The following is a 23081-nucleotide window of genomic DNA, read 5'->3' on the forward strand; positions in this document are numbered from 1 at the left end:
CTGGTCCCTCTGGATGCAAAATTATCCAGCACCCAATAAATTTGGAGACATTGTCAAGTGTGTACAGCAGAGCTTGTTCAGAACGGTACAGCCGGAAGCACATCGTTGGTCTGCTCCTCAGATTTCTGGTGCTGGCCTGGCTTTCATTGTACGCCAACCAACCCTTTGTCTCGGCCCAGGTTCATGTCTGGAGGGGCTATTCCCTTGTTGTCAAGTAGCCAACCTGTGACCTGACAGGGTGGTTGGAATACAGGTGGGTCAAAGAACTGGTGCAGGGTAAATGAAACATGACTTCTGCCAGGAAACCGGGCACAGACCCACATGATACACTGCCAGTGGTTGCAAATGAGCTGCTCTTTGAGGGAGCTGTATCCCTTTCTGTTGAGGAAAATGCCAGGTTGGTGATGGGAAATGTGAGTGCCATCTATGGTGATGATGTAGATATTCCTCCTGATGTAGCAGTGTACAGTGAACTGGGAAACATTGCTGATGTCACCTGCTGCAACCTGGAATGTTATTGTGGCGTAAAAGTTAAGGGTCAGCTTACATTTGCAGTCAGCAAAGGAACTGGGCAATGAGGCAGAAGGGTTGGGAATATTCAAATGATTGCACCTATTGCAAGCCTGGCATTTCACATCACATCACAGAGGAAATACCAGAACTCTTAGTGTATAAAGGAGTGCAAGTTCCAGCGTCATAGCTCTCATATTTCCTGTACTTAATATTCATATTTGAGCATTCCCCAGTCTGCTGATTATTCCCACCTACTAACCTTTGTCATATTCAACTATTTAGCAATGTTTCCTGAATGGGGAAATGATAGACTGCCAACCTGGGGAGTTTCCATTTGAATCGACATATGGGCCTTGAAATTCGACAGGGAGGAGGGAAAGGAGGTTGTAGTGACAAGGAAACATGGAATTCTGGGATCTCAGTGGTCCAACCCAATTTAATGGCAGAACCTTATATGAATTTTTTTCTCTGTTTCCCACCGGCAGCCAGATTGAGAGGCAGGCTGGCTGGCTGTCGGGTGGGATAGCCTGCGCTGAAAGGTTGCAGCCAGCGAGTGAAAGGGAAGGAGGAAGAGTACTAGGTGGCCGGAGTGGGGAGAGGGGATTGAAGAGATTGTTGGATCAGAGGGGAAGTTTGCAGGGTGAGTGGTGGGGGGGGGGGGGGTGGAATTCAAGAGATCATAGGTCGAGCGGGAAGGTTGTGAGGGTTGGTGTCTATGGATTGGGGGCAGGGGACAGGTTTGCTTAAGGGGCCAGGGAGAGCATTCCTGCTTCTCCCGTCACACAAGCAATGCTGGAAAAATGCCAACCTGCTGCATCCAGCTGTTTTTGACTCACTACAACTGCTGGGTTTCCGAGTCCTAGGAAACATGGGCTGGAGATGTTAAAACTACAAGTCTGTTAAAATATGAGGCATGCAGCCTCATTAGCATAATTAAGTAACTGACCCACCTCTGGAGGCCAGGTTAGTCACCCACCTCCAATAAAAATGGAAGTTGGTGCATTGAAGGCAGGTCGGGTGCGGGTTTCAGATTTTTGAAATTTTGATCTACTCCCCCATGATGTTCCATTTCATACATACATGAAACAGTGAACAGGAGGAAATTGTGTGTTGCTTTGCTATACTGCTGTGCTAGTTACATAGTTTTTTTTTTTACTATTTGCATAACATATAGCTAGAAAAACAGAAAGGTGATTCATTTAGTCACAATAAATTAGTTGTCCTGATGCTACGCTCTACATGACTTAAGCCTCGTTTTGTTACAAAACAGTATATCCTCGGACTTACTGTGAACACCATAAGAGATCTGCTGATATTTAAACATGTTGCTCATGCGACTCTGTCATTTTTAAGCCAAAGAGACTATCACTAGCAGAACGGATTGCCTATAGGAAGCACACACTAGATGCAAGACTTAATGTATTACTAGCAGATTGTAGAAGACACCTCAGAGTATTTCAGAAATGGAGTTTGTAACAATCCTGCTGAACTCTGAGGAAAGCCAGAGATGTTATATCAACATTCTCATATTTATTTGGTTTCACATTGGAAAATTAGGAAAACCACCAGGTGTCATGAATTATACCGATGTAGATTGTTTGCCTCATTGTTTTAAGTAAATCATCTAATTTCAATCAGCACCACTTGCCAACTGCATTCAATCAAAACTGCCCCACTTCAAAAGAACTCATGCATCTTGCTAATAATAGAGCTGGATGTTCATTATTATTTAATAATGAAAAATTATATGGAAAATCTAAATTACTCCATTTTGCTTCTTTTTCATGTAACAAATCGCGTCTTTTGGAGGAATAAAGCCAAGATCAGCTTAAAATAAATTAGATTAAGTAGATCTATGCTTTTGTTTTAAATAGAGCAGTATAAATCTAAAAGTTTTGATTTGCTTTTTATGAGCATTCCCCCAAATTTAATAACTGAATAATCCTCCTTTTTTCCATTAATTTGAAAGAATCTGCCACCAAAACACTCAAAATGTTTCATATACAATGAATTGCTTTGATGTACAGTCACTGTTGTTATGAAACACTAGCCTCACAATACATGACAATAGAAAGAAGTAGCTTTGAGTATTTTGCTATTGTTCACACTTATAGAGCCCGATTTCAACTCTGTCCGAGTTTTGAGTGAGTTAAAATCTCATCCATAAGGCTGGATTTTACCCTTAAGCGGACGGGAGTTCGCCACCGACGTAAAAGTCAGTGGCGAGCCCGCTTCCGCCTAGCCGGGAATCGGTCTCACATTTTACGGGTCTCCAGGCTTTAACTGTCCCAAGGCGGGACTCCCATCCGCCTGAGGGAGGAGGTCCCACCTCAATGAGCTGCCGGCAGCTCTTAGTTCCAGCAGCGCCACCGTGAGCGGTGGCCACTGCTGGGACTGCAGCTCAGCTGACCAGATGGATCCAGGAGTGAAGGTAAATTGGGCTTACCTCACCAGGGGGATTGGTCCTTCCCTGGTGAGGCTGGAGTGGTTGTCGCTATCACCAGGCCGCCTTTCACGTCCCCAGCATGCCCGTTTGCCACGGGTAAAATACCTGATTGGCCTTGGGCAGACAGACCCATGGAGCGGCATAAAATTCAGCCCATAATGTCAGCTAAGTAGTTATTTGATAGGAAATTGAGCCAAAATGGTGAATGATTGCAAGATAAAGGTATGGTACCTACGCAAGTGGATGATGATTTTGGGACTTTTTCCTTCTATTCAGATGGGCGAGATGACATCCCGTTTCCTTGTCTATCCTTTCTTCTTTTAAGGGATTTAAGCAATATTTACCTTTATTTTCTATCAGCTTCAAGCTTACCTCATGCCTAAATGCTTTGGCTTGTTCTTCACAACCCGGCAAACTCAGTATAAATTCAGATACCTACGAATAATACCAGAGACACATTATTTTCACAAAAAATAGCAAAGATTACTGAACTTTAATAATTAGGGCACAATTTATTCAAATACCTACACAAGTATATGTAATATTTACCATGATGACTATAATTAGTTAAAGAGCAGATCTCCCATGTCTCTGGTGGTGAGCAAAGGATATGCATCTTCATAACAATAGGGTTGTCAGTAAAATATGATGAACAAAGAGCGATGGGGAAAGTGCAATAGGAAGTAAATCTTGACACCGATAGAAGGTGCACGCTGTATGCTGTTTACTAGCAGATTGTAGGAAAAAACCATAAGTGCCCCAGACAAACCTGCTGAACTCTGGGAAAGAGTTGTTATAAATGAGTACTGCAAGTCAGCGCTGAGAGGGCAAAGGTATTTTCACTGTAGCAGCTGATTCTAATTAGTGGCTGGAATTAGGTGCCAGCTTGTCAAGACTGAATGAAAGGTTGTGTCTAAAAACATTTATGATCTAAAGAAAATTCATTCTTTAAATAACGACAAAACACATACAATAAAAGTCAAAATGTGAAAGCACTTTTCACGACTAGATCGGAGAGTGATCTAGTCCTTATGTGGATTATCTTAGAATAATTTTATAAAGCTAAGCAAAGTAAAAAGCGTGCAATTAATAGAGAGATCTGGCTTTTCTCAAGTAATTAAAATTAAAATTGTTTGACATGTGCCTGACAAAGGCACTATCAACAAAACCTTGCAACAAAGTGCATCACTCAGATTAGTCAAACATGAATAGAGAAAAAGGGCCAATATTGCTGTAGCAGGACATGTAATGGCATCTAATTTCAGTTAGATTTGCCCTTGGATATTTAGGTTTTTAAGATTTTTGTGTGCTGCATTTCACTGCTGGTTGCAACTAGTTTAATTTGAACATTCTCATCTTTTGAACAGGTTGCTGAAAATGCAAGCTGGTAACATCACAATGAGGGGAAAGGGGCATCTGGGACCTGAGTGAACAGGGCAAGCAATTGTGTTACTCTTTAACCAATCAGATTGGCCCTGGTGCTGCTGGGCCTGAAGAGCTGTCAGCCCTCTGATTGGCCAGCAGATGTTGAAGGTGGGACTTCCTGCGTCAGAGGGGCGGAAGCCCCGCCCAAGGTCAATTAAGGGTCTGGGCCACATAAAATTACTGGGTGCCTTCGAGACCTGGTGGGGGCAGGCTCGCCCCCAACTTTTAAGTCACTATCTAAAATTTCAGTCAAAAATGAGGGAAAGATTGCACTAACAGGGAAAAAAAGGACAAAGGAAAATTAACAAAACATAAAATTTAAAATTTTAAAATCTCCCACAACAATTAAAAGCTGAAAGAATGAGGCTCCACATTTGTGCAATAGTTCATTTTCAGTGCCAGAGAAGTTAATTAGCAGTAATTAATTCATCATATCATTAAAAAGGTACTTATCATAGAACCATAGAATGGTTACAGCACTGAAGGAGACCGTTTGGCTCATCGTGTCTGTGCCGGCTCGCTGCAGGAGAAATTCCCTTAGTCACATTCTCCTGCCTCTTCCTCATAGCCCTGCAATTTATTTCTCTTCATATACTGATCCAGTTCTCTTTTGAAGGCCTCGATTGAATCTGCCTCCACCACACTCTCAGGCAGCGCATTCCAGATCCTAACCACTTGTTGCTTAAAAAAATGTTTCCTCATGCTGCTTTTGCCAATCACCTTAAATCAGTGTCCTCTGGTTCTGCATCCTTCGGCCAATGGGAACAGTTTCTCTATCTACTCTGTTCAGACCCCCCCATTATTTTGAAAACCTCTATCAAATCTTCTCCAAGGAGAACAGCCATAGCTTCTCCAACCTATCCACATAACTGAATTTCTTCATCCCTGGAACCATTCTCGTGAATCTTTTCTGCACCCTTTCTAATGCCTTGACATCCTTGTGAGAATATGGTGCCCAGAACTGAACACAATACTCCAGTTGAGGCTGTAGCAGTGTTTAATACAGGTTTATCATAAGTTCCTTGCTTTTGTACTCTATGCCCCTATTTATAAAGCCCAGGATCCCATATGCTTTATTAACCACTTTCTCAATCTACCTTGCAACTTTCAATGATTTGTATACATAGACCCCAGGTCCCTCTGCTCTTGCACCCCTCACCCCCTTTTAGAATTGTGCCCTTTAATTTATATTGCCTCTCCTCATTCTTACTACCAAAATGAATCACTTCACTTTTCTGCATTAAATTTCATCTGCCAGTTGTCTACCCAGTCCACCAGCCTACGTCCTCTTGAAGTTTATTATCCTCCTCACAGTTCACAATACTTCCAGTTTTGTGTGATCCGCAAATTTTGAAATTGTGTCCTGTACACCCAAGCTAAGGTCATTAACATATATCAAGACAAGCAGGGGTCCAAACACTGACCCCTGTGGATCCCCACTATATAACTTCCTTCTGTCCAAAAGATAACGGTTTGCAACTACTCTCTTTCCTGTGTTACAACTGACTGCTCCAGTCAAAGCCCCCAATCAAAATATACGATTCTGATTGTGGTGGGAGAAACGCACTGTTAATTCAATCCCGTCACTCCACAGATCGCCTAACACATCATCTTAAACTTTCCAAATTAAAGAAAGACCCAGCCAAATTGTGCCATCTATTAACCCCCAAATGAGGCTAACCAAACCAGGTGTCTTTAAATCAACAAATTAACTCTAATTAGAAAAACAAAATTCTTAAACACTATGAAGATATAAACATTTAAAATAGAAAAAAAATTAGAGCCCTTGCAAATTTACAGTCCAACGTTGCTTGAAGTCCTCACAGCCGTCGGATGGGGAAAAAAGGTTCTTCCTCAGTAGAACAGTCCGTAATCTAACTCCAGCAGTAAGTGATGCTTTCCTTCTTCAGTGATGGATTTCAACAATTAACAACTTGCGAACACTTTCAATAGAATCAACCTGACTTTAGAGTTTTTGTGGGATAAAAGATTGTCACAGTCTAACTTCCCTTTCTTCAGTTCAAATTGTCAGAGATCTCAGTTTTGGCTTGACGTTTTTTTAAGAATTTTGAGAGATAATAATAATTAAACAGACTAAAATTGTCTTCCTTCAGTTTAAATGGCTGAGAGCTCTTTTTTCAGGTGCTAACACCACGTCTGTCTGTGTTCTCTCTTAGAACAGACTGCCTTCAACTAAAAAGCCAGTTCAAAACTCCAAGTGGTAACGAGAATGCACCCTTTGAATCGCAGTCTCCAAATGGCTGGATCCAAGGCAACGAAAATGCACCTTCTCGGTAACTCCTGAGGCCTGCTAGTTCTTAAAGCAGTACTGATCCTTAAAGGTACACCGCATATTCCTGGAAAAAATAAACTACAGGACCATGATACCTGTCACTCAGCCAATTTCGTTTCCATGCTGTTACTGCCCGACTTATTCCATGGGCTCTAATTTTGCTGACAAACCTGTTATGTGGCATTTTATCAAATGACTTTTGGAAGTCCTCGTACACCTCATCAACCCTCTCTCTTACCTCATCAAAAACTCGAGCAAGTTAGTTAAATGCAATTTGCCCTTAACAAATCCATGCTGGCTTTCCTTAATCAATCCACATTTGTCCAAGTGACTATTAATTTTGTCCCTAGTTATCGTTTCTACAAGCTTTTCCACCACTGAGGTTAAACTAACTGACTTGTATTGCTGGGCTTGTCCTGCACCTTTTTTTGAACAAGGGTGTAACATTTGTAATTCTCCAGTCATTTGGCACCACACCTATATCTTAGGGAGGATTGGAAGATTATGACCAGTGCCTGCAAATATTCCACTCTCACTTCCCCAAGTTTCCTTGGATGCATCTGATCCGGTCCTGGTAACTTATCAACTTTAAGTACAGCCAGTACTTAATATCTCCTCTTTATCAATTTTTAGCCCATCCAGTGTCTCATCTACCTCCTCTTTCACCATTACTTGGGCAGCATCTTCTTCCTTGGCAAAGAGAGATGCAAAGTACTCATTTAGTACCTCAGCTATGCCCCCTGCCTCCATGTGTAAATCCCCTTTTACGGCCCTAATCCTTTTACTACCCTTTTACTATTTATGTGCGTATAGAAGACTTTTAGATTCCCTTTTATGTTAGCCATGAGTCTCTTCTCATACTCGCTCTTTGCTTCTCTTATTTGTTTTTTCACTTCCCCTCTGAACCTTCTATATTCAGCCTGGTTCTCAATTATATTATCCACCTAACATCTGTCATATGCAACCCCTCTTCTGTTTCATCTTTCTCTCCATCTCTTTCGTCATCCAGGGAGCTCTGGCTTATCTTTCCCCCTCGTGGAAATGTATCTTGACTGTACTCAAGCTATCTCCTCTTCAAAAGCAGCCCATTGTTCAGTTACAGTTTTGCCTTCCAATCTTTGATTCCAGTTTACTTGGGTCAGATCCGTTCCCACTCCAGTGAAACTGGCCCTCAGTCAATTAATTATTTTTACTCTGGATTGCTCCTTTTCTGTAGCTAACCTAAACCTTATGATGCTATGGTCACTGTCCCCCAAATGTTTCCCAACTGTCACTTGATTCATTTAACCCACCTTATTCCCCAAAACCAGATCCACAATGCCTCCCTCCTCGATGGACTGGAAACATACTGATGCAGAAAATTCTCCTGAATATACTCTAGAAACTCTTGCCCTCTCTGCCTTTTACACTATTACTATCCCAAAGGATAACTCAAGTCCCCCGTTATACCTCCTCTATAATTCTTGCACCTCTCTGTAATTTCTTTGCAAACTTGTTCCTCTATATCTTTCCCGCTACTTGGTGGCCTATAGACTACCCCCAGCAATTTAATGGTACCTCCATTGTTTCTTTGCTCTGACCAAACTGATTCCGTCCTTGATCCCTCTCGGACATCCTCTCTCTCCAGCACTGTAATGCACTCCTTAATCAATGCAGCTGCCCCATCTCCGTTCTTTCCTGAACACTTTGTATCCAGGAATATTTAGTATCCAATCCTGCCCTTTTTTGAGCCAAGTCTCTGTTATCACCACAACATCATATTTCCATGTGGCTATCTGTGCCTGCAGCTCACCAACCTTATTCACCACACTCCACGCATTCACATACATGCACAGTAACCCTAATTTAGACCTCATTACATTCCTCTTACACTGACCCCACCTAATGCCTTACTGTTTCCTACTCTTCTATCTGTCTCTCCCAATTGTCTGTGCACCTTGGTTTTCCTGTCTAAATTTGCCTCCTGGCTCCCACACCCCTGCCAATTTAGCTTAAACCTGCTTCATGCTGCTCCCAGCCTGCTTCACAATACTCGCACTCTGCTTCACACTGCTCCCGGTCTGCTTCACGCTGGTCCCAACCTACTTTACACTACTCTTGACCTGCTTTACACTGCTGCCATCCCGATCTACGTCACAATACTCGCAGTCTGCTTCACACTGCTCCGATCCCAATCTGCTTCACAATACTTTCAGTCTGCTTCACACTCCTCTGATCTTGGTCCTGAAATGACTTGACTTAACTTTGAGGAGTTTTGTTCTACCTGAATACCTTGAGTACTCTTAACGGTTTAAAATTATGATAATAATTGTATAAGTGTTAATAAAGAAATCTTAATTTGCGATTTCATGATGTGACTTCCTCCTTGATGAAAGGTTGTGATGAAAGGTCACAGACCTGAAACGTTAACTCTACTTCTCTCTCCACAGATGCTGTCTAACTTGCTGAGCATTTCCATCAGGAACAAAGAACAGTACAGCACAGGAACAGGCCATTTGGCCCTCCAAGCCTGCGCCGATCTTGATGCCTGCCTAAACTAAAACCTTCTGCACTTCCGGGGACTGTATCCCTCTATTCCCATCCTATTCATGTATTTGTCAAGATGCCTCTTAAACGCCGCTATCGTACCTGCTTCCACCACCTCCCCCGGCAGCAAGTTCCAGGCACTCACCACTCTCTGTCAAGAACTTGTCTCGCACATCCCCTCTAAACTTTGCCCCTCGCACCTTAAACCTATGCCCCCTAGTAACTGACTCTTGCACCCTGGGAAAAAGCTTCTGACTATCCACTCTGTCCATGCCACTCATAACTTTGTAAACCTCTATCGTGTCTCCCCTCCACCTCCGTCGTTCCAGTGAAAACGATCCGAGTTTATCCAACCTCTCCTCATAGCTAATGCCCTCCAGACCAGGCAACATCCTGGTAAACCTCTTCTGTACCCTCTCCAAAGCCTCCATGTCCTTCTGGTAGTGTGGCGACCAGAATTGCACACAATATTCTAAGTGTGGCCTAACTAAAGTTCTGTACAGCTGCAGCATGACTTGCCAATTTTTATACTCTATGCCCCGACCGATGAAGGCAAGCATGCCGTATGCCTTCTTGACTACCTTATCCCCCTGCGTTGCCACTTTCAGTGACCTGTGGACCTGTACGCCCAGATCTCTCTGTCTGTCAATACTCCTAAGGGTTCTGCCGTTTACTGTATACTTCCCACCTGCATTAGACCTTCCAAAATGCATTACCTCACATTTGTCCGGATTAAACTCCATCTGCCATTTCTCTGCCCAAGTCTCCAACCGATCTATGTCCTGCTGTATCCTCTGACAATCCTCAACACCATCCGCAACTCCACCAACCTTTGTGTCGTCCGCAAACTTACTAATCAGACCAGCTACATTTTCCTCCAAATCATTTATATATACTACAAAGAGCAAAGGTCCCAGCACTGATCCCTGCGGAACACCACTAGTCACATCCCTCCATTCAGAAAAGCAACCTTCCGCTGCTACCCACTGTCTTCTATGACTGAGCCAGTTCTGTATCCATCTTGCCAGTTCACCTCTGACCCCGTGTGACTTCACCTTTTGTACCAGTCTGCCGTGAGGGACCTTGTCAAAGGCTTTACTGAAGTCCATATCGATAACATCCACTGCCCTTCCTTCATCAATCATCTTTGTCACTTCCTCAAAAAACTCAATCAAATTAGTGAGACACGACCTCCCCTTCACAAAACCATGCTGCCTCTCGCTAATAAGTTCGTTTGTTTCCAAATGGGAGTAAATCCTGTCCCGAAGAATCCTCTCTAATAATTTCCCTACCACTGACGTAAGGCTCACCGGCCTATAATTTCCTGGATTATCCTTGCTACCCTTCTTAAACAAAGGAACAACATTGGCTATTCATTTTTTGTTTTTATTTCAGATTTCCAGCATCCACAGTATTTTGCTTTTATTCCTCCTTGATGACTTTGACAAAAACAGCTTAACTCATTCATTCAGTAGCTTATATTATATCATAAAAGGGATTGGTAATTTTAACATAATTTGGATTAGCAGATGCATAACTGTTCAAGCGAGTCAAATTCAGACATCTAAGCCCAGATTTTAAACTAGGTTGGGAATCGGTGCGGTGAGGGCCGAAGTGGGTGACAATCTGTCTGCCCTGTCTCTTCCCAACCCCGAGCTAGGACCAGATGATTTTAACTACCCGGCCTCATTTCAATGTTCCCTGATAAACTCCTGCCTGAAGCCAGCAGGGTTCACATAGAGTTGGGGTCAGAAATGGGATATTGCAAGACTGCAGGCTACTACCAGGCAGCCAAGGAATTGCCCCTGGAAAGTTAAATGAGTGACGGGTGGCCTAGAATGATCGTGATTGTGGGGGGGGGGGGGGGGGGTGGGGGCGGGGGTGAGCTGGGAAGCCTGAGGCAGGGGAGTCCCAAGGTATTAATGTGGTGCAATCAGGCTCACTTCTGCTCTTCCTGATCCACAAGCATTATTTTTTTTAGAAGAACTGGTCTTACCTGGAACACTTCTGGTCACGATCATAGAATCAAAGAAAGTTTACGGTACAGAAAGAGGCCACCTGGCCTATTGTGTCTGTGCCAGCCGAAAAACGATCCACCCATCCCAATCCCACCTTCCAGCATTTGGTCCATAGCCCTGCAGATTACAGCACTTGAGGTGCATGTCCAGACTCCTTTTGAATGAGATTAGGGTTTTTGCCTCAACTACCTTTTCAGGCAGTGAGTTCCAGACCCCACCCTCTGGGTGAAAAAACATTTTCCTCATCTCCCTCTCTAATTTTTCTACCAATCACTTCAAATCTATGCCCCTAGTTACTGATCTCTCTGCTAAGGTGAGTAGACCTTTCACCTCCACTCTATCCAGGCCCCTCAAAATTTTGTACATTTCAATCAGATCTCCCCTCAGCCTTCTCTGTTCCAAGGAGAACAACCCCAGGCTTTCCAATCTTTCTTCATAGCTGTGTTTTTTCAGTCCTAGCCACATCCTTGGAAATCTCCTCTGTACCCTCTCTAGTGCAATTACATCCTTTCTGTAATGAGGTGACCAGAACTGCACGCAGTACTCAAGTTGTGGCCTAACCAATGAGTTATACAGTTCCAGCATAATCTCCCTGCTCTTATATTCTCTACCTTGGTTCATAAAGGAAAGGATTCCATATGCCATCTTAACCACCTTATCGACCGGTCCTGCTACCTTCAAGGATCTGTGGACATTTACTCCAAGGTCCCTCACTTCCTCTACACCTCTCAGTATTTTCCCATTAATCATGTATTCCTTTGCCTTGTTGGACCTCCCCAAGTGCATCACCTCACACTTCTCCAGGTTGAATTCCATTTGCCACTTTCCTGCCCATCTGACCAGACCATCAATATCTTCCTGCAGTCTACAGCTATCCTCCTCGCTATCTACCACACGGCCAATCTTTGTGTCATCTGCAAGATCCTCCCTGCCACCAGTTTCCGCTGATGGTGGGACTGTGCGAGTCTTAGTCGATCTGTGTTAAAATTGTGCTTGCGAGTTGTAATGACATCAGACTGTGGCCTTGTCTCAAATTAGGCCGCTGCTTGTCTGAGGTGGGCAGCAGTCCCAATGCCAGAAAATCACCAGTTAAAATGGTGTGCATCATGAATGGCTTGATTGGTTCCCAAAACCGATCTTAATACCCCACCAGGCAGGTTGGGTTACACTTGACGTTCGAGTACTTTCCTAAATATAGCCAGTAAATTTCCAGACGATACTTTGACAAAGAATTAAGCTGAAGGGAATAAGGATTCATCTGGTGCTCATGATTATTTCTTACAAGGTATATCAAATTACCTATCCCATTGTTCTTACAAGACTTCTTGTGGTGTTGCTTTGGTTTAGTAGGAAGACTAACAATTGTATAACAATGAGATATCAACCAACTGTGGTGGGGAAAGTGTTGTAGGAATAAGTGTGATATTCACAACAAGTGCACACAGCATGCAAGTTATTAGATAGATACTATGCAATTTTGTAAAAAGAGATTAATTGCTTTCTTCCATACCTCATCAATAGTCCATTTTGCTACTTTTCTGGCAGTGATTCCAGCAACTCCGGGTAATAGCTTGCTGTGTTGTTCCCAGCAAAGAGGCAGACTGGGCACTGGAGATGCTGAAGACATAAACACTGACTGATGCAATGCCTGCTGCAGGCTGAAATCATCATTTTCTGTGGAGAGAATAAATCGTGTTAGAAAGTTAACAGATTCACATTAGAAATGACAGTTAACAAAATATTAGAGAATTATGCACATTTCCTGCTTTTCTGAAAGGGGTAAACAGTCTATAATCTCACAAAACTAATTTGAGTTTTATAAAATAAATCTATAATTGGAGACTATTTAACAGTTTTGCATTATAATTCTTTTTTCTTTTATTGTCCCTCTGAATTTCTCCCTATCCCTCTGAAGGATGCTGGTATAAGACATAGTTCGGCCTCAGCTGGAGTATTGCATCCAGTTCTGGGCACCGCACTTTAGGAAAGACGTGAGGGCATTGGAGGGAGTACAGAAAAGATTCACGAGATAGGTTCCAGGGATGAGGAAATTCAGTTATGAAGATAGATTGGAGAAGTTAGGACTGTTTTCCTTGGAGAAGAGGTGGCTGAGAGGTGATTTGATAGAGGTATTCAAAATCATGGGGGTCTGGACAGGGTAGATAGAGAGAAACTGTTCCCAATTGTGAAAGGATCGAGAACAAGAGGGCACAGATTTAAAGTATTTAGTAAGAGAAGCAAAAGTGCCATGAGGAAAAATGTTTTCAAGCAGCAAGTGTTTAAGGTCAGTAATGCGCTGCCTGAGAATGTGGTGGAGGCAGGTTCAATTGAAGCATTCAAAAGGGAATTAGACATTTATATGAAAAAGCAGAATGTGCAGGGTTACGGGTTAAGGCAGGGGAATGGAACTGAGGGAATTGCTCTTTCAGAGAGCCAGTGTGGACACGATGGGCCAAATGGCCTCTTTCCGCACTGTAACGATTCTGTTTACATTGGGGTATAGTTCTTTTGGTGCTAACTAGCTTTTGGTTCATTGTTCAGTAAGTCATTCTTTAGGTATGAGGCTGTACTGTGAGTGCCAATCCACTGTTTAGCTGTGGAAGACATTACAGCCTGTCTTGCTTCCATCCAACATCCACGTGTAAGTCATGTCTGATGAACCCGATTACATTTTTTGAAGAGTCGTTTAAAGTAGTGGACTGGGGAATGTCTATGGATATTATTTATATGGACTTCCAGAAGGTATCTGATAAAGTCCCAGACAAGAAACTGTTAGTTAAAGTTGAAGCCCATGAAATTGAGCTTTCCTTTATTAGCCAGAGTATAGAATACAAGAGCAGGGAGATTATGCTGGAAATGTACTACTCATTGGTTAGGTCACAACTTGAGTACTGCGTGCAGTTCTGGTCACCTCATTACAGAAAGGATGTAATTGCACTAGAGAGGGTACAGAGGAGATTTACGAGGATGTGGCCAGGACTGGAAAAATGCAGCTATGAGGAAAGATTGGATAGGCTAGGGTTGTTCTCCTTGGAACAGAGAAGGCTGAGGGGAGATCTGATTAAAATGTACAAAATTTTGAGGGGCCTGGACAGAGTGGAGGTGAAGGGTCTATTTACCTTAGCAGAGAGATCAGTGACGAGGGGGCCTGGATTTAAAGTGATTGGTAGAAAAATTAGAGAGGGAGATGAGGAAAATGTTTTTTCACCCAGAGGGTGGTGGGGGTCTGGAACTCACTGCCTGAAAGGGTAGTTGAGGCAGAAACCCTCAAGTCATTCAAAAGGAGCCTGGATACGCACCTCAAATGACGTAATCTGCAGGGCTACGGACCAAATGCTGGAAGATGGGATTAGAATAGGTGGATGGCTTTTCGGCCGGCAAAGACACAATGGGCCAAGTGGCCTCTTTCTGTGCCTTAAACTTTCTATGATTGCATGAAAGCAAATTATTGACTTGGTTAGCAAATTGGCTGAAGGTCAGGAGACAGAGAGTGGGGATAATGGTGGTCAGGCACTCTAATTGGCAGGATGTGAGGAGTTGTGTCCCCACAGGGACGCATGTTGGGGCCTCAACTATTGACTGTATTCATCAATGTCTTAGATTATGGGAGGGGGTACCGCATATTCAAGTTTGTCAACAGAAGGATATGTGGTACTGTAAGCAGCAAAGATAGATGCATAAAATCAGAGATATTAATAGATTAAGTGAATGGTCAAAACTTTGTCAAATAGATTTCAATATAGGCAAGTGTGAAGTCATCCACTTTGAACCTAAAATGGTGGATCAGAGTATTTAAAAATGATGAAAAGCTAGAAACACTGGAGGTCCAAAGAGACATTGGGGTCCATGTACACTATTGATTAAAATGTCTAATGACCGAAAATCATCAAAATGACTATTGGAATGCTGGCCTTTATATTTAGAGGAATAGAATACAAAGAGGTAGAAGTTATGCTACAGCATTACAAAGCCCTAGCTTAACCTGGAGTACTGTGAGCAGTTTTGGGCACTACACTTTCGGAATGACATATTGGTCTTGGAGGGAGTCCAGCGCAGATTTACCAGAATGATACCTGGACTCCCAAGAGTTAAATTACGAGGAGAGATTACACAAACAAGGCTTGTATTCACTGGAATTTAGAAGGTGAAGGGATAATTTGATCAAAGTTTTCAAGATATTAAGGGAACGTCACAGAGTAAATAGAGAGAACAAGTATTTCTACTGATTGGGGAATCTAGGACAAAGGGACACAGTCTAAAGCCAGTCCTTTCAGGAGTGAAGTTAGAAAATACTTCTGTAAGCAAACAGCAGTTGTACTGGGTCAATTTTTAATTTTAAATCTGAGATTTATAGGTCTTTGTTAACCAAAGTCATTAAGGGATATGGCACAAAGGTGGGTGTATGGAGTTAGGTCACAGATCAGCCATGATCTCATTGAATGGGTGGAACAGGCTCGAGGGACTAAATGGCCTACTCCCATTCCTGCATGTATGCATGTTCAGACACCTGAGGAACAACAAACATAGACTGAGGTGTCCAGGTGGAGGAAAATGCTCTCCTGCAGGTAAAAGTTTTCTCAGCAGTTATAGAGACAGAGGATAAATCTGTTAACGTAATAGCCACCCACTCAGTGGGCTGGATTTTGTGTAGGAGGCATTGGGCCGAAAAGGCTTTTGGGGGGGAGGAGCCCTGCTCGGCCTTTCCTGCCCCCCACCCCATACCGGCCGAGCAATCCTCCTGTCTTTTTACAGCAAAGTTTCACAAGCCGGGAGCTCCGTTCCTTTATAGATGGAGATCCTGCCTCCATGAGCTACCAGCCAATCAGAGGGCTGGCAGCTCAGCAGTATTGGCAGTGTCATCAGGAGCGGTTGCACTGCTGGTGCTGCAGAGGCCTTAGCTCCAGGCCCAGCGCTGGAACCCTGGACCTGTGAGGTGAGATGGGGTCGCTGAGGTCAGTCCAGAAGGCAAGGAGGGGGTAAGGGGGTAAGGGGGTGATCGTACAGTCCAGGGGGAGAGGAGTCCTGGGGGCTGGTGGTTCCCGGTGGGGGTCCGCTCTGGGCCACAAAATGCCCAATGAGGGTTCCACCCCCAAGCCCGGAGGGAGGGTGCCTCGTTTTACAAGGTGCTCTCTCTGCATGGCAAAGAAACCCCACCCCCCCTGCACAACTCATCATTGGTAAGTTTCTAGCGGCAGCAGGAAAAGGCCCTTATTGGCCATTTATAGGCTACTTAAGGGCCTCAATTGGCCTCTGGGAGGGAAGGCTGATGTCGGCCTATCCCACCCCCCGGTAAGATCGCTTGGTGACAGGGAGGCAATGGGCCCTCCATCCTCCATCGCGATTCTCTGTGAATCCCTGCCTCCGGCCCTGCCTCAGGGGGTCCATAAAATCCAGCCCAGTGTTTCTTATTCTTTAAATAATAAAGGCACTGCGGATTGCTGCACATTGTTGGCATGGTAATGTAGTGGTTGTTACCAGACTAGTAATCCAGAAGTCTGGACTAATAATCCAGAGACTGTAAATTCAAGTTCCAGCAAGACACTTTAAAAAAAATCCAAAATCTGAAAAAAAAACGTGACCACAAAGCTGTCAAATGGGTCAAATTTCCTTTCGGGGAGGAAATCTGCCACCCTTACACAGCCTGGCTGATATATGACCCCAGGACTAGCATCGTTGACTTTTAACTGCCCTCTAAGTGGCCTAACAAGCCACTCAGTTGTATCAAAGTTGTACAAAGAATACAGTCTACAGTGGTTCAATAAGAGGACCCACCACAACCTTCTCAGGGCAACAAAAGATGGACAATGTAGGTCAGTTTTGTCAGTGATGCCCACAGCCTGGAAATGAATATAAGATGTAGGCAGCAAAAATATTTGTTCCATAATGACTTTATTTCTCTAGTCATGTAAGACTTGAGCATTAACTAAGTGCAAACCCTTTATGTCATGACAGCCCAAGGGCTTTATAAGAAGAGCTTTGTGTAGGATAGTGTATAATATAACAAGAAAAATAGTTTAACAATAGACAAGTCAGTATTATAATCATTGTATTATAAGAATGTATTGTGTGATAGAAGCTAACACGTGATTTGGATTAGATCATTAGGATTCTGTCAGGGAATGCTAAGTAAGCAGGAGGTGCCAGATTAATGCCATTTAAGAAGCATCAAAGGGTTTGTGTAAGAATTATAACTAGTGTCATGCAGACCCCCACCTGCCAAAAATGAGGCATATTAATTTTGTCATATGAATATTGTTTTTAAACTGTTGCTGGAGTGAAGAAAGGACTTGTTTTTTTAAAACAAATCACCACTGGAAAAATATTTGCATATTAACAGACAGTGCTTGTGGAGACAAAGGACTATTCCCTGCTCCAATTAACCCAAATGAATTTTGATCACCAGACATTGAAGGCAAGGAAGTGCATTCCAGGCCCTGCTAAAATGACATAATCCACAGAGCCAGGACTGGGTAAACCAGCTGGTTACATGACTAACTGGCTGGCCCAGTTTTTTGAACTCGCCACAGGACTGTTTGAATTGAGGAGGCAGTTTGAAACTGAAGCTGAAACAAGCAAGTCTCTCACTCTCGCTTTCTCCCAAGCCACCAGACCCAGGGAAGACACGTAAACCTCAAGAGAGAAAAGACTCCGACCTCAAAACAAGCTGAAGTGTACACCGAGCCCCAACAAATTGCAAGTCTGACCGGCAACCAAAGACTTCACAGCAAACTCAAAGGACAGTAAAATAGAAACCCATCTATTGCCTCAAACTTTCTCCCTTTATTCTTTTCTACTTTTGTGTCTCTATCTGCGTATGTATTTATCGCATATGCATACTAGCGTGGTCGTGTCGCGTATTCGTAGTCGGTAACCGGATTAGAGTTTAAGATTGATAAACTTCTACCTTTCTTATTTAACATCTAAGAAAAGCTGTCTGAATTATTTTTTTTCTTACAATTGGAGCAGTGAACTGAGGGGAAGCTAAAAGCAGTGTTTTTAAGTTAAACCCGGTTACGGTTAAACCAGGCAAAGGTTGAGAGGGAACCTCTGGACTCCTTCTCGCCTGGTCTGAACACTAGTTTGGAGCCAACATGTCTATGTTTCAGCTGTTATCACTCTATTCAGGTTTGAAGTTTATAACCATACAGAACGATCTATCTTCTGCATAAGTGATCTCAGTTACCTGGAGATGCTAGAGAAGCTGCAATTCTTCTCCTTAGAGATGGTTAAAAGGAGATTTGATGGATGTGTTTTAAATCATGAAGGGTTTTGATAAGAAGTAAGTAAGTAGAAACTGTTTGTACTGGTAGGAGGATCAGTAACCAAAGGTCACAGATTTGAAGTAATTGGCAAAATAACCAGAGGCAACATGAGGCAAAACGCTTTTGTAAGAAATTGTTTATGATCTAAAAATCAATGTCTGAATAATGAAGCAGATTCAATAGTATCCTTCAAAAGGGAATTGGATAAATAGTGGAAGGGGAAAAATATGCAGGGATGGGGGAACAGCAGGGTGTGGGACGAATTATATAACCCTTCCAAAGAGTCGGCACAGGCAAAATGAGTCGATTGCCCTCCTTCTGTGCTTTACAATTCTATGATAATATTCCAGTGAAAATGGAATTAATGAGATGCAACATTGGCATTTACTGATTTGGTGGCATGGAACACAATGTTCACATGACAATAATCTCAGAAGTGATAGGTTCAGATCAAATCTTTTTTTTTTACTCATTCAGGGGATGTGGACGTCACTGGGAAGGCCAGCATTTACTGCCCATCCCCATTTGCCCTTGACAAGGTGGTGGTAAGCTGCCTTCTGGAACCGCTGCAGTCCGTGTGGGATAGGTACACCAACAGTGCTGTTAGGAAGGGAGTTCCAGGATTTTGACCCGGTGACAGTGAAGGAATGGCGATATAGTTCCAAGTCAGGATGGTGTGGGGCTTGGAGGGGAACTTGCAGGTGGTGGTGTTCCCATGCATCCCCTGTCCTTGTCCTTCTAGGTGGTAGAAGTCGTGGGTTTGGGAGGTGCTGTCGAAGGAGCCTTGGTGAGTTGCTGCAGTGCATCTTGTATATGGTACACATTGTTGCCACTGCGCGTCGGTGGTGGAGGAAGTGAATGTTGAAGGTGGTAGATGGGGTGCCAATCAAGCGGGCTACTTCATCCTGGATAGCGTGAGCTTGAGTGTTGTTGGAGCTGCACCCATCCAGACAAGTGGAGCATATTCCATCACACCCCTGTCTTGTGCCTTGTAGATGATGGACAGGCATTGGGGAGACAGGAGGTGAGTTACTCGCTGCAGAATTCCCAGTGTCTGACCTGCTTCTGAAGCCACAGAATATATGTGGCTGGTCCTGTTCAGTTTCTGGTCAATGATGACCCCCAGGATGCTGATATTGGGGGATTCAGTGATCGTAATGCCACTGAAATCAACCTAAGCCTGGATGTTGTCCAGGTCTTGCTGCATCTGGACACGGCTGCTTCAGTATCTGAGGAGTCACAAATCGTGCTGTACATTGTGCAATCATCAGTGAACATCCCCAATTCTGACCTTATGATGGCGGGAAGATCATTGATGAAGCAGCTGAAGATGGTTGGGCCGAGGACACCACCGTGAGGAACTCCTGTGGTGATGTCCTGGAACTGAGATGATTGACCTCCAACAACCACAAATGTCTTCCTTTGCGCTAGGTATGACTCCAACCAGTGGAGAGTTTTCCACCTGATGCCCACTGCCTCCAGTTTTGCTAGGGCTCCTTGATGCCGTACTTGGTCAAATGCTGCCTTGATGTCAAGGGCAGTCACTCTCAACTCATCTCTGGAATTCAGCTCTTTTGTCCATGTTTGGACCAAGGCTGTAATGAGGTCATGAGCTGAGTGGCCCTGGCGGAACCCATACTGAGCGGCAGTGAGCAAGTTATCGCTAAACAAGGGCCGCTTGATTACACTGTTGACGACCCCTTCCATCACTTTACTGATGGGGTGGTAATTGGCTGGGTTGGATTTGTCCTGCTTTTTGTGCATAGGACATACCTGGGTAATTTTCCACATTGCTGGATAGATGCCAGTGTTGTAGCTGTACTGGAACAGCCTGGCTAGGGGCACGGCTAGTACTGGAGCACAAGTCTTCAGTGCGATTACTGCAATGTTGTCAGGGCCCACAGCCTTTGCAACATCCAGTGCCTTCGCCGTTTGTTGATATCACGCCGAGTGAATCTGATTTGCTGAAGACTGGCATCGGTGATGCTGGGGATCTCAGGAGGAGGCCAAGATGGATCATCTACTCGGCACTTCTGGCTGAAGATGGATGCAAATGCTTCAGCCTTGTCTTTTGCACTGATGTGCTGGGCTCCTCCATCTTTGAGAATGGGAATATTTGTGAAGCCTCTTCCTCCTCCCGTCAGTTGTTTAATGGTTCACCACCATTCACGACTGGCTGTGGCAGGACTGCAGAGCTTGGACCTGATCCATTGGTTGTGGGATCGCTTAGCCCTTGCACGCTGCTTCCGCTGTTTGGCATGCAAGTAGCCCTGTGTTCTAGCTTCAGCAGGCTAACACCTCATTTTTAGGTATGCCTGGTGCTGTTCCTGGCATGCCCTCCTGCACTCTTCATTGAGCCAGGTTTGGTCCCCTGGCTTGATGGTAATGGTAGAGTGGGGGATATGACGGGCCATGAGGTTACAGATGGTGGTTGAGTACAATTCTACTGCTGCTGATGGCCCACAGCACCTCATGGATACCTAGTTTTAAATTGCTAGATCTGTTCGAAATCTATCCCATTTAGCAGGGTGGTAACACCACACAACACTGGTGGGAACCCTCAATGTGAAGACGGGACTGTGTGGTGGTCACTCCTACCAATATTGTCATAGGCAGATGCATCTGCGACAGGTAGGTTGGTGATGACGAGGTCAAGTAGGTTTCTCCCTTTTATTGGTTCCCTCACCACCTGCTGCAGCCCTGTTGCAAGTTTGACTGACTGTAGGCCAGGAGAGCAAAGTCATCAGCGAAAAGAAGTTCACGATGAGTTTCTGTGCGTCTTTGTGTGAGCATAAAGATGCCAGAGGTTGAAAAGGCCTCATCAGTCTGGAAGTGTATGTAAACTCCCTTCTTCAGGTCTTCAGTTGCCTGCTGCAACAGCATGCTGAAAAAGATGGTGAATATGGTCAAGGCCAGCACACATCCCTGCTTCACGTCATTGGAGATTCAGAAGGGACTTGAGAGGTCGCTCTTTTGCTTGACTTGTCCGTACTGATTTTCATGAAACTGCTTCACCATGGCTAGGAACCTGGGTGGGCATCCAAGGTTCTCAAGGATTTTCCAAAGTCCATCTCTGCTCACAGTGTCGAACGCCTTGGTGTGGTCTATGAAAGTGACATACAAGCCTTTGTTTTGCTCATGACACTTTTCCTGTAATTGTCAGAGTGCAAATACCATGTCAAAGGTGCCTCTGTTTGTTCTGAAACCACACTGGCTCTCTGGGAGGTTTTCTTCCACAATGGTAGGCACAAGCCTGTTTAGAACTATTCTAGTCAGGATCTTCCCAGCAATAGAAAGGAGGGTGATCCCATGGTAGTTGCAGCAGTCTGATTTTCTCCTTTATTTTTGTACAAGGTGCTAATAACAGCATCACAAAGATCCCGTGGAATCCTGCCCTGTTCCCAGCAGGCCGTGAAAAACTCATGGAGCTTGGTGTATAGGGCAGGGTCACCATGCTTCAAGGCTTTGGGTAGAATTCCAGCGGCTCCGGGAGTTTTGTTGTTCTTCATCTGGTTGATAGCGGTCACTGTTTTCTCCAGAGTTTGGCTCTCATCCAGTTCGTCTTTGACAGGCTGTTGATGGCAGTATCATGCACTGTGCACTTGGGGCTGAAGAGAGAGTTTCAAAGTGCTCTGACCAGCGATCCAGGACTGACTCCTTGTTGGTGTGTAGGGTCTTGCCATCGGTGCTCCTCAGGGGTTTTGGGTTTGATGTGCTTGTCCATAGACAGATTTTAGTGCTTCACAGAAACTTATGTTGCTAGTATCAGCGTACAGTTGAGTTTAACACATTTTTCTGAGGCGGCACAACTCTTCAGACTAAAAATCAGTTTAAAGAAAACTGAAGTCCTGTATAATAGAGACAACCAAGAATTGTCATCAAGGGAACTGAGCCGAATGCCATCAAGCGATTTACTTATTTGGGGTGTGTCATTGCGTTTGATGCCACCATAGACAAGGAAGTGGACAACAGGCTTTCAAAAGCAAACAGAACATTTGGCAGACTCTACAAACAACTGTGGAGTAACCACAGCCTCAGAGCACAAACCAAACTCAAGGTGTATAAAGGCATAGTCCTCACCACCCTTCTGTATGGCGGCGGGTCAGCCAACATCACCAGCATCGAGGCCATCCTCCTGCAAAGTCAACTGCGTTGGGCAGGTCACGTTGCCTGGATGGATGACAGTCGCCTGCCCAAGATCGGTTGTATGGAGAGCTGACTATGGGTAAAAGGAACACATTGAGGCCCCATGCAAATGTCTCAAGGACTCCCTGAAGAAGTCCCTCTCTCTGTGCCACATCGACCATCGCCAGTGGGAAGTGCAGGCCATAGACTGTGATGCTTGGAGATGTTCCATCAGGAGGGCTATGGACACATTTGAGACTGAGCGAAGAACCAGCACGAAAGAGAAAAGGAGAAGGATAGATCCAATTGCCCTCAGCAGCGACTACACCTTCACTTGTACCCAATGTGAATCTGCCGGCACGCATAGGCCTGAATAGCCACCAGCGGGCCTGCAACCGATGACTACAACCTTCCCAAAACCTTTGTCCGCGAAGAAATGCCAAAAGGCCACAGACTCAGTCTAGCAGTTATGT

The 23081-nt window shown here is 44.3% G+C and overlaps 1 protein-coding gene across 7 annotated transcripts in view; it reads right to left on the bottom strand.

Moving 5' to 3' along the window:
- The window catches only part of l3mbtl3 (L3MBTL histone methyl-lysine binding protein 3), a 188813-nt gene that overhangs the window by 12783 nt on the left and 152949 nt on the right, over window positions 1-23081 (bottom strand). For all 7 annotated transcript variants that reach the window (XM_068025130.1, XM_068025140.1, XM_068025119.1 and 4 more), the window contains 2 exons: window positions 12732-12895; window positions 3332-3394 (listed from right to left, as the gene is read on the bottom strand). In XM_068025130.1, the coding sequence (XP_067881231.1) occupies window positions 3332-3394; window positions 12732-12895 (227 nt within the window). The remainder of the gene's footprint in view (window positions 1-3331; window positions 3395-12731; window positions 12896-23081) is intronic.

This window comes from Heterodontus francisci, chromosome 3, assembly GCF_036365525.1.
Source record: "Heterodontus francisci isolate sHetFra1 chromosome 3, sHetFra1.hap1, whole genome shotgun sequence".
In the NCBI taxonomy this organism is placed as follows: Eukaryota; Metazoa; Chordata; class Chondrichthyes; order Heterodontiformes; family Heterodontidae; genus Heterodontus; species Heterodontus francisci.